Below are 12223 nucleotides of genomic sequence, written 5' to 3'. Positions count from 1 at the left end.
AATAAAAATTAGACAATTTACTGAATTTAGTATAAAAATAAAATTATTAAATGTTTTAAATGTATGTATAAATAAAAATGTCTTTTTAGTCCCAATATTTTTTTATACATTTGCATCTAAAATGGTTTATGGAATTTTTTTCAAAAAAATTGTTTTAAATAAAGGTTTGACTAGTATTTATTTGACAAGTTTTTACAAATCACCGAGCACCCTAATCAAATGTAAGTTATTCATGTATACTTTTCACATTACTTTTAGTCATACTCATTCAAATTCTTTTTAATAATTTCCTCTACAAAACTTTGAAAGCATGAAATAAAGTCAAAATATGAGAATATTTTTATAATTAAAACAAACCAATAAATGAAAATAACAAGCACTCAGTGCCCTTAGTTGTATATACTCTAAAATTAATTCTTTCAATACCTTAAAATGCATCTTTTGTTTGAATTTTCAGGAGTTATATTATATTTATTTGCTAAAATTTTAAAATATTTTTAAAATTTATTTTTATAATTTTCAAATATTTTCTACTAATTTATAGTTATAAATTCTACATAAACCTAAAAATACTGCATAATGTTTTTTTGCAAATTATCCATGCAAATAATTATTAAAAAAATAGCTTGAATAAATCTTCTATTTTGTTGAAGGAAGTTATTAGGTTGTTTATGTTTTGCACAACAATTAGAATTAGTCCTTTCAAAAAAAACAATTATGATTTTTTTTTTGAAATTACAATTAGAATTAGGTTGTTAATGTTTGAGTTAAAAAAAAAAAGGTTGTTAATGTTTAATAATCCATAAACTTACTTTCAAAAAAAAAATCCATAAACTTTGGATCATTAATTTTTTCGCATGAGCGATGACCCGCTTTTACAGTTAACTTATGAAAAATAATAAATCTAAAAAAATTGTTCATACTTTTTGGAAAAATTTATTATGGTCATCTAAAAAGTGGTGTAAGGTTGCACATGAGCCTTTTGACCTGGTACATCAGTTTTTTTATTTTTGAAAAATAAAATAGTTATTATATTATACAATATTTAAGTTAATAATTAGAGAATAATTAGGGTTAGTTTAAAATTAATCCAGGTGGTAAATAATTAAGGTAAATCTGAGAAGTAAAAGATTTAAAAAGTGAAAAAAAAAAATTAATCACCATTAATGTTGCTCTTCCATTTAGATGCAACCAAAACACCAACCCCACAAAATCCAAGCCCCAAAATCCCCAAAATTTTGTGTGAATCTGCTCCCAAGATCCCCTTTAAACAAAATCAATAACAGCATCTCCCCACCGTCAAAGCTCAAAATGAGCCCACGAAGAGACTTTTGTTCCCAGTGCTCCATATTCCACTTCCCCTTGCAGCTACCAGAAAAAGGACAGTACACAGAGTAAGGAACCCACTCAAACCTAGAACCCACCACACCCACACCCACACCAACACCCAATCTCACCCCATCCTCACTGCAACCCAAAATACAAATCGACCCTCACCCCAAATCCGATACCCAACCCCGCAACCTCACCCACAATACAAATCGATCCCACTGAAAACTTGTGGGTAACAACAAAGATCAGATCTAAAGAAGAAAGGTGGTGGCTTGAATCTGCCTCCTTCACCGTTCGAACTCCGAACAAGAACCACCACCGCACCGTTGTTCACCTGAACCGCAACATCATTGAACCCCGAACCATGATCGCGACCTCATCTGCGATCTAGGCAAAAGCTTCGAACTTGGTTTCATGGGATCTGGGTGTTCGTTCTTCATGTTCGTTCTTGTTGACACCAGAAAGGTTTGATCTTTTGGGCATAGAGGGGAATTGAGTTTGGTGCCCCACCCCTTAGGCTTTGCACCCCACTTTATTAAATACGGAATTTAAAGTTCCGTATCAATACGGAAAATAAAATTCCGTATCTGTTTTAGTATATAATGAGTGGTTGAAAATGTGACACGCATGCTTAAATACAGTACGGAATTTTAAGTTCCGTATTCAATAGGGAGAATACGGAATTTTAAATTCCGTATTTGATAAAGTGGGGTGCCAAGCCCCATAGGTGGGGTGCCAAACCCAACTCCCGGCATAGAGGCGAAGTACAAGTTTTGATTGAGGGGTTCCAACTGGATCTTGGTATGGAGGTTGAAGATGATGATGATGGGTCAGGGTTTCTGAATCATATTTAAGGTTGGGTGAATTGGGTTTGTTACTAAGGTGAAAGGGATGAATTAATTTGTTAATGATTAATGTTTTACTTAAAAAATATTAATTTTTTTTACTGAACAAGTAACTCAAGAAGTTACCACACCAACTTAACTATAATCATTCACTAACTATTTCCCTAATTATATCATAATATATTAAATATTTTTATTTTAAAAAATACAAATTACCTGCTAAACTTCCTATTACAGGTCAAAAATGTCATGTGTAACCTTACACAAGTTTTTAGACGTGAATGCTAAATTCCTCCATACTTTTTTCTTAGGATTATTGGTATATCCTTTTTAATAATTATCTTATGGCAAACAAAAAAAATATGCCTCATATTTCAGTAACATAAAAGAAACACGTAATACTTTATTCATTTAATAATTAGAAGAATTGTTGAAAGAATTTAAGAATTGTAATTTCCAGAAGAATAATAGGCATCCACACAAAATGTTGATCATTGACCATGATTCACTTCACAATTTACACATAAAAAAGGATCAAATGTGAGCAAGGGAATAATTGAAGTGGTATATAATGGAATAAGCAAAAAAAAAAAATGTCCCCTTGAATTACTTCTTCCCCAAATGACTCCTCCTTTCTCCTCTTTTTCCTCTGAGAACCGTGTGATAAGTCGACTAAGAAATACTAGTAACACACTCTTTTAAACACTCTTTCATTGATTAGGTTCATGTGAGTCCCACCAAATTAAGAGTGTGGATCCATGGATTTTGGTGGGACCTACATAATTTTCAATCAAGAGAAAGTATGTTAGAAATAGTGTGTTAGAGAGTATGTTGGCAGGATTTCTCATTAGTGTATCTATATATGTTTTCATGATTTTAAAGTTTTATCAGACCACATTATGTTCATGTGTTGCCGGTCTCTTTCAGCTTGATACACTATCTCGTAGTTCTTGGCCCATGGTCTCAACCGGAAAGAGCATAACACATATTCCTGAAACTAGAGCTACAAATTCAAATAGAAGAACAGCTGCAGTTTGATGACAGCTATGTACTAAACCAACTGCTACCAAAGGACATAACATTCCACCAATCCTTCCCACCGAGCTTGCGATTCCCACACCAGTTGTTCTGACTGATGTTGGGTACATCTGCAGTTCATATTCATTTCAAAATATTAAAATTCAGTCATGTATAAAGAAGGACTAGGCTAAAATAAAATTGTGAAACCATCTTCAGCTATATGTATCTGATAAAAATTAGGCCTCTTAAGGCTTTGTTTGCAAGTTAGATTTTGGAGGGAGGGAAGTGAAAGAGGAGGCTTATGAGAAGGCCTCCCCTTGTTTGACAGAACTTTAAAAGAGGGGACGGGTTTGGGGAATTTTTGAAATCCCTCCCAAGACCCCTCTCCTAGACCTCATTTAGTCATTTTGTGAAGTTCCCTCAAATTGGGGGGTTTTGTGGAATTTTAAACTTCCAATTAAGGGGAGGGCTTACGCTCTCTCTCTCCCCCTCCCCTTCCCTCTAAAACCCCCAAATTGGAGAGGTGGTTATTGTAACTAACTAGACAGTAGTTGTTATAATTAGTTAGTAGAATAGTTAGTTAGTTAAAGGAATGAAGTGTTGTCAAATCGCGAACGCGGACTATTGCGGCGAGGCCAAAATCCGCTATTTCATATAGCGGATAGCGTCGCGGGAAAATAGCGGAAACCACATAGCGGTTAAAATAAGTAAAATATTATAAAAAAACAGCAGCTTATCAGACATCCATTGCAATACTAGAGCAGAAACATTTGAAATGAACAAATAAAAACTGCATAAGAAACAACAGCTTATCACATAACAATAAAAACTGCAAAAAAATCATCATTTTTAACAACCAAATGTTAATTATTAAAGGCAGCCACCAGCTCAAAACAAATGTCAAAAGACTAAAAACAACATAACCAAACACAAGTCTTAAAACAGTGAAACAGAAAAAGGAAATCCAACAAAAACGAATTAATGGGGAGTTAATTGGGCTTGTAGAAGGAGGATGAGAGAAGGAGAATTAGGATTTTGGAAACCTTTTCAATTCTGCCGTGATTCTTCTTAATGATGAAGCATAAATAATAAATATAGAAAAAAAGAATTAATGGGGAGTTAATTAGGCAGTCGGTGGCCCAATAGTCAAGAATTGCCATATTTAAAAACCCTAAAAAATTAAAAAACGTGCAGTATTCCTCAAAATCCGCTATTTCCGCTTCAGCTTCCAGTGCCGCTACGGCCGTCGCTGCCGCGATTGCGTTTCTCGCGCTGGCCGCTATGTCGCGGCGTAGCGATTGCGGTGGCCCTAAAATCCGCTACGCTTTAGCGGGTCGCAGCCGCTACAGCCGCTATTTGATAACACTTTATGAGTCTGTTAGCATCAGTTAACTGTCAGTGTAACAATTAGCCAGTGATTGAGTTAGTTAGAGATAGTAAGGAAATACTATAGTCTATAAATAAGAGGGAGAGAGATATAAGATGGTATCTGGTTTGCTATAAGGGAATTTTAGGGAGAGTGCTGGTTCTCTCCAACAACCAGTAATTGCAGTTCATTGCTACTCCTGAATAATAACAAATTTTCTGCTCATTCACTGCTGGTACCTATCAGTATCATTTTCTTACACCCTCTTTCAAGTATCAAACCACATCAAGGATTTATCTTTTATGAGAATAAATATTGTACTTTATACAGTTAATTTAAATTGGTGGCAGACATATTTCTGTAACAAAGGAATATTTATCACACCTGCACTCATCTAAGTTTTATACAGCTGGAAAAATGCACTAGTTGTCTGGTAACACCAACAATCATGAAATACTTTTCTTGTATTATAAAGCTCACTAATAATTAATAAGGCTTTGTCTTTTACATTTTCTTTTCTTTAACTTGAAGTTAACTAAGAAAAAAGAGAATGAGGTAGGGTGTTATTTATAGCCAAGTATGGAGTTTGCTTTCATCTTGACAAATCTTTAGGAGGAGGAGTCTATGCATAATTTACTGTTTTTTAAGAGTGCTCATTAGTAACAAGCAGAGAGCTTAGGTTCAGATTAAGGGGTAGTATTAAAATAAGACAAATGCTAATGAATGTGGATATTGGTTAAGGTCCTAAGGAATTAAGAATTGGAAAATGTTGCACTTTTAAACAATACTATTTATTTCTTCATCCCTTAATACCCTTATATCACTCATTAGCAAGAATCTAAAAATAATAGCATTCTTTTTATTGATTTAGGAGCCTCAGTATTTTAATACTCTTATTGGAATGAAATTATACAAGTTGTATTACAATAGTACTAATGTATTCAACAGTATAAATAGGTGTCATTAGTTTGTACCATTTATATCAAACACTCTTGGTTTCAACAAGATCATTCAAAATTATTTTGCAATAAATACATTACCTCTGGTGCATAAATGTACACAATTGTGAAGGTCGCCGTGATGCATATGCGAGCTCCAAATAAAAGGCCCGTTGTAAGGCCTTCAGGAAGATAGAATACTAATGGGAGCAGGAAAATACAACACATGAAGAACATGCTTGACATTGAAAGCTTACGACCAAGTTTATCTACTGCTGCAGCTGACAAGAGGAGCCCAGGTACCTCTGCAAGAAATTAGTTAAGTTTCAGTCATGCATGATGTACTTCCCTGCATTTGTCTAACAAATACTTTGGAATCAGTAGAAAACATACCTGCAAAGCTAGCAATGAAAACATCTTTGTACCTAATATCCTGGGAACTCTCTGTCTGCAATTCATGTGGCACGCATTTACTATGTCCATTCAACTCAGACGTCAACAAAACAAGGCCATAATATGAAAAAGCATTACCAAAAAACACTGCCCATAATAGAAGGGTTGACCTCGCCAAATTTGGTGAGAGAAGCATCTTCAGTGATGAGATGCCGCCTAAGTTGGAAACAATTCCTTTAGGAGATTCAGCTTCACTTTTTCTTGGCGAGAGTAAACCTATGTCCTCTGAGGAGCTATCGATTTCGTGTAGCTCAATTTGATGGTCAGAAACAAGGGTACCAGAAGGAAGTTTTCTTCCATTTACTCTTGCTATTTTCTCCAAAATATTGATTGCATCAGCTGTTCTACCTTTCAAGCACAGGTATCTCGGTGACTCAGGCGTCATTTTGTAGAATAGAAGGAGGAAAGATGTGGGAAGCGAAGATAGAGCAAGAAGCCATCTCCAACCCAGTCTTGGCATCACAATCTGCAAAGAGCATTTCATTAGGTGAACCCATCAGCTCAATGATCTGTTAGTCATGCAATGGGAATAGAAAGTTAGAAACTACCACTATCGTATCTGACTTAATAAATTTGACAGAACATTTGCTAGATTAGTACAACTTAAGATAATTCCTTAATAATGACAGGTAAAGCATTAATGCTTTCCTGCGCTAAATGATGAAAGTACACAAGTTTTTGGGGTTTGTATTTAAGTTATAGAAAGAATAATGGCAATTTTTGACACCCTATGCATTACCTAAGTTTTATTTTTTTGAAATGAATGAATTACTTAAGTGATAAGTCCTAAGGTAACTACTTGTTGGTTGCTTAGTTCTTGAATGAATCTTGGGTAAATTCAAAATTTTAAAAAGTAGGATTGAAGCAAATTTAAAATTTCAGAGCTCTGATGATAAAGAAACGAAGTTGAAGTTATATATAGGAGTTTAATGACAAAACAGCTGAGATCTGAATCATTTAATATCAAATAAAAGAATTTGATATTTGTGTCTCGATCCATGGACCATTTGAGGGTGAAACTGATTATCCAATTTCATGGACAACTGAAACCAAGGAAAGAAACATAAACATAGGTGACTGCCTGTTTTCCCTGTTTGGGGGGAACAAAAAAATACAGCCTCATCATCTTCTAAAACCATTGGAACAAAAGAGGGAAAGGGCTGATACATATAGCAAGACATCAAATTGTTATAACACAATTGACATTGTAATTGGTGAGAAACTAAAACTTGAAAGGAAATGAACAAAATTTACCCATGCAAGTGATGCCTCAAAAATTGTACCAACAGTCCAAAATCCTGAAAAGACAACCATCCAGGTACCTCTATTGGGGGCAGGAACAAACTCAAGAAACCAAGAAGATAATACAGGGCCACCTCCCAAACCAATACCAACCACTGAACGAAGGACAATTAATAATATATAGTTAGGAGCAAATGCACTCAGAAATCCAGCTATAGCAGTAACTGTTGCTGTGATAAGGAATCCTTTCCTGAATTATTGAAGTAAGTCAAAGAAAAAACATGCAGATAATATTGAATGAGTTCATTATGATATCTGTACTTGAAAATTAAGTACTGAAATTGAAACAAGACTAATTTTAGTCACCCATTCAATTTCTTTGTCTTGAAGAATATCCTAACCCCCACCTAGCTGTAGTTTTTTCTCTCTTAAAAGGGAATATTTTACATTCAACTATTTCAAGAAAAAAAAATGGCACTTACCTGAAACAAAGTAGAAATGCAATATAAATGAAGCACAATAAGAATTATGATAAATTGAGATCTACACATTCTTTTTGGTTAATTAGTTGCTGATTTTGACAATTTGCGTGTGATGTTATGTTTTTTCTTTTTTAAGTTTTTGGTGCTACAACACAACAGATTCTCATCATAGCCTGGCACCATCCCTAAAATAGCATGCTTAGGACCACTTTACTATATTTTGAACTAAACATGATAATATAAGCTACTATGTTAGAATACTCGTTTGCACCGAGCACTCACTTCGAGACAAAAAGGTAACTAAACTCTACTTATGGAATGAGACGAAAATTCAGTCATGTTGCACTCAACAGGTATCCAAACATACAAATCTCTTGAATTTAGTTATAATTCTTTGTAAGCTCTACTCTGACCTTATCTATCTCTAGTCAATGTGGGATCTCGACAAACTTGATTAGAAGATTTCAAACAGGACATAGCTAGTTCTAAATTTGATAGGCAGGCCACTAAAAATGCAAAAGATAGTAAAGCAGATGAAAAAGAGAAACCTACCTCCTTCCATGTTTATCAGAAACAATGCCCCAAGAGTATGCCCCAATCAACATGCCACCAAAAACCACACTGGTTATGAAGCTCTCTTCATGAGAGGAAAGACCCCATGCTGTTTGCACTGCAGGCCCAACAAAAGAGAGCATCATCATCTCCATTGCTTCTGAAATCCAACCAATGCCAGCATAACCAAGCACGAGTATCTGGAAATTCCCAAAACCCAAAGCCAGAAGAGCATCATCTACAGTGTAGCTTGGGCCTTCAACCCCCGTCTATATTCACAAAATGAGATAAAGAATCAGATCGTAGAAAAAGAGAGCGGTGATTCGATTGCAAATCGAAGACGAGATAGAGTAGAAAGATAAATCAGGTGATTTGATTTCATTCAATGGTACCATTTTGGTTTTCTAGACAGAGAGAGAAAGGTATGTTCAAGAAGTTGGATCTTTCTTCGGAGTAATCAAAATACATATGATTGTGTTGTGTTGTGTGTGTTCGGTTTGGGGGAAATAGAATAGAGCGTTGAATTTTCAAACTCGTTCATTTATGATTTTATATTTCAGTTTCGACCTTCATATCGTTGACGACGAGGTGTCAGGGAGACACTTTCCTCGACCCTGCAAATAACAATCAAGAGATATAATAAAAAAAACATAAAACTTATATGTTCTTTGTAATCATGTAGTGATATATCTACCCAAAAAAAATGTAGTGATATGTGTTAATTTTTTAAAATTTAACAATTGAGGGTTAATAAATATCATTTATTTGTAGAAATAAATTTCATTTGTTATTGTTTTAATGGAGAATGTGAATATTAATGGTTTAAAAGATTACCCACGGCTTAGATGTAACGTAAAGAGAGGTATCGAGAGAAATTAGCATTATGAGATACCTCAGAAATGGGTAATGATATATGCACACCTCCTTTTGTATACACTTTATTTCCACCTATTTTTATTTCTATCACTCTCATCTTATTATCTATCATATTTTATACTTTCTATCTCTTACTTTTTCTTTTCTTCCTATCTCTCTTATCTTCCACCTCTTTCCACCTCATTTCCACCTCATTTAAGAGGTGTGAACATAACTTTACTGCATCCATCAGAAATCAAGTTATTATTGTATAAAGAGAGAGGGGTTGATGAATTGATCAGACATTGAAAAATGGAATTATATTGGGCTTGCGTGTGTGCTGCCACTTTGGCCACATGCTATGTTTTGAGGAGGTTAAATTATTTTTGCCATCAAATTTCAATTATGAATTATTTTGGGCATTTCGTCAGCTACAAGCAAAAAAAAAAATTATAGGTCAAGTACATGAGTGACATGTATCAATAGAAAAATTACACTTAGATTTATTGACTAATAATTTTGTGATCTTCTTGAAGCTGTGAATCAACCATGTAAGTTTATTGTAATTATAAACTAACCCCATAGCATTCTGTTTTTCGAATTCAGTCTTTTTGTTAGGTGAAAAAAATTGGATCTGGAAGGAGATTAATTTCTTCACCTTCTTTCACCTTCATCACACATATGTTCATCCGGTTATTCACTTTGCCTCTAGTTTTAGGGTTCCTTATGTTCTTCCCATTTTACCTCACCTTCATTCACATATGTCCATCCCGTTATTCATTTTACCTCTGGTTTTATTTAGGGTTCGTTCGGTTCTTCTCATTTCGCCTATGATTTTAGGGTTCATACAGTTCTTCCCAATTTCGCCTCTGATTTTTTAATTGCATCGATTTCGTTATCAGAAGATATGGAAATTGGGTTGCCTTGTCTTGTTTTCCTATCACGAGTGAACTATTTCTTTTTTGTGAGACCGTTAGCTGGGTTGATTAATGGTTCCGCATTTCCAATCTTCTATCTGCAATTTTTGCGTGTCTGTCCTCATCGTGCGTGGTATGGAGCTTAGTTTTCTCAGAGTGCTTCAATTGGTTTTACGGGACATTTTGGGTGGGGTTTTGTGGTTGTAACGGAGTGGGGTTGTTCTCAATTTGTGGGGTACTGGGTCTTTTAGTCTACGGGGCATTTCTTTTTTATTTGGTTGGGGGGTTATGTTGTTTGCTATGAATTATTGTGTATAAGGATGAGTGACTAGATGAAATTTAGTTCACATACAACGGCCATACATACAAGGTTCTTTGATTTACCAGAATTTTTAAAAAGTCATATTAACAGTGGTAAAATTTTACATACATAATTATCAAAAATTATATGGGCATATTTAGTAAGCCAGCTGGGGTTATAACGTAAATAGTCTAAAAAAAATCTAGTCAGTACTTATCATATTAAGTGTTCATAAATTATTGATACACCTCACTCATGTAGTCTACACTCACTTGAATTTATGGGCACCCAAGCATGCACCTATATTTTGAATGATAACAATTTTAAGGGTATAAGTGTAATAGTAAAAAAATTCATATGAATTGCATTTCAAGAAATATCACTTTTGGTCTACGCCCTCTACTATCTGATGATATAGACAAGTCAAGGCTACAAGACAGTCTGCACAAGAGAAGAATGATAAAAGCTACAAGGCGGGAGCTCAAGAGAAGACTACACTGACTACGCTAATTTTCGTTGTAACACCCCATTTTTCGTTATTAGGTTATTGACTATTTTATTTTAATTATTATGCTATATGGTAATTTGATGAATTATGTGATTTAATTAGATGATAAGGTGATTAAGTGATTTTATTAGATAATTAAGTGATTATGTGATATACTCCCTCCGTTCCTATTTATAAGTCCATTTTACCTAAAAGAATTTGTAAAAGAATTTATTCACTTACCTAGATTGCCCTTATTTAATTTCTTATAAATTTCTCTTTCCAAGTTATTATTTCAAAATCTCATTGTCTCTTTCATATTAAATATGAGGATAGTTTTGGAAAAAAATAATTAATGCTCCATTGATATTGTAAATGGACTTATATTTAGGAACAAGAAAAACACTAAAAAATGGTCTTATAATAAGGAACGGAGGGAGTAGATAAATAAGGGTTCTAGGTTTTATAGTGAGTAGTTGGGAGTGGGTGTAAGGCCCAAGTTTTAAGCTTATGCTAAGTGAATAAACTTCTTATTCACGATTAGGGTTGATGTAATGTGAAGGGAAACCTGAACGAAAGTTTATTAAATGAAATATATTTATGAAGGAGAAAGTTCAGGAAAAGTTCAAGGATTGCATTATGATCGATAAAAGTTATAGCACGAACGTTTTACGCTTAAACCTAGGTCAAAAACCCTAGTATATAGCTAATTTTCACTTTTAGGCACGACGGAAGCTAATTCCAAAAATCTTCAGAGAAATGTTAGAACTTCTCTTTTTCCATATATCACAATCGTTTCGAGGCGAAACTCTAGGATCTACGAACGTCCGATTCCCATCATCGGAAGTTTGCCGAAACCGAATCCCTGGTATTTCAAAACCCTAGAATTTCTCGACAATGAAGACTTTATCTATTCAGAACTTCAAATGAATATTCTACACGCGTACACCCATTTCTCTTGATGATTTCAATCTTTCTTCAGAAGGAAGTTTTCTATTCCGACATTCGATGCAAAAAGCAACTTATCGGGTAAAATAGTTTTATACCGACTATGCATTAGTTGCCAAAAATACAAGGAGACCTCTTTATAGTTTTGGAATTCTTTTGCCAAAACATATCTATTAATTCACGGAGAATGACACCGGAAAAATCAGATTCGCGAAACTTTCATTTTCCCGCGAATTTCCAACCTTTATATATAGCAAAGAAAGGAAGAAAAACTCAAATTCTCCTCCATTTTCTCTCTTCAAACCAGCGGCCAAGAACAAGGAAGAAGGAAGAAGAGTTTTTGTTCAAACCTTGCTTGATCGTCGATCAATCAGTTGCTACTTCAAGGCTTCGAGGTATAGTCGCTAATCCTTACCTCTGATCGCTTTTTCCATAGCTTTTCTGTAGAGTTTTCTGAGCGGATAGTTTATGGGTTTTTGCAAAAC

General features: G+C 34.4%; 1 protein-coding gene across 1 annotated transcript; it reads right to left on the bottom strand.

Moving 5' to 3' along the window:
* Positions 1-2604: 2604 nt before the first annotated feature.
* LOC130745630 (organic cation/carnitine transporter 7) lies at positions 2605-8784 on the bottom strand. The gene is made up of 6 exons (XM_057597987.1): positions 8623-8784; positions 8231-8499; positions 7209-7446; positions 5895-6420; positions 5604-5806; positions 2605-3325 (listed from the first exon to the last, which is right to left on the bottom strand). The coding sequence occupies exons 1-6, from the start codon at positions 8623-8625 to the stop codon at positions 3101-3103; spliced, it is 1464 nt and encodes a 487-aa protein (XP_057453970.1). The 5' UTR covers positions 8626-8784; the 3' UTR covers positions 2605-3100.
* Between the last annotated feature and the right edge of the window lie 3439 nt (positions 8785-12223).

This window comes from Lotus japonicus, chromosome 3, assembly GCF_012489685.1.
Source record: "Lotus japonicus ecotype B-129 chromosome 3, LjGifu_v1.2".
NCBI classification, from domain to species: domain Eukaryota; kingdom Viridiplantae; phylum Streptophyta; class Magnoliopsida; order Fabales; family Fabaceae; genus Lotus; species Lotus japonicus.
The sequence above is the reverse complement of the archived record's forward strand: the minus strand, read 5'-3'. Positions and strand labels throughout refer to the sequence as shown.

Bases quoted from the DNA above. Each gene is read 5' to 3' on its own strand.
- LOC130745630 (XM_057597987.1), bottom strand. The intron at 6,421-7,208 runs GTAAATTTTGTT...TGCTCTTTGCAG, and splicing joins TTGAGGCATCACTTGCATGG to ATTGTGATGCCAAGACTGGG. The intron at 3,326-5,603 runs GTAATGTATTTA...TATGAACTGCAG, and splicing joins TGTACATTTATGCACCAGAG to ATGTACCCAACATCAGTCAG.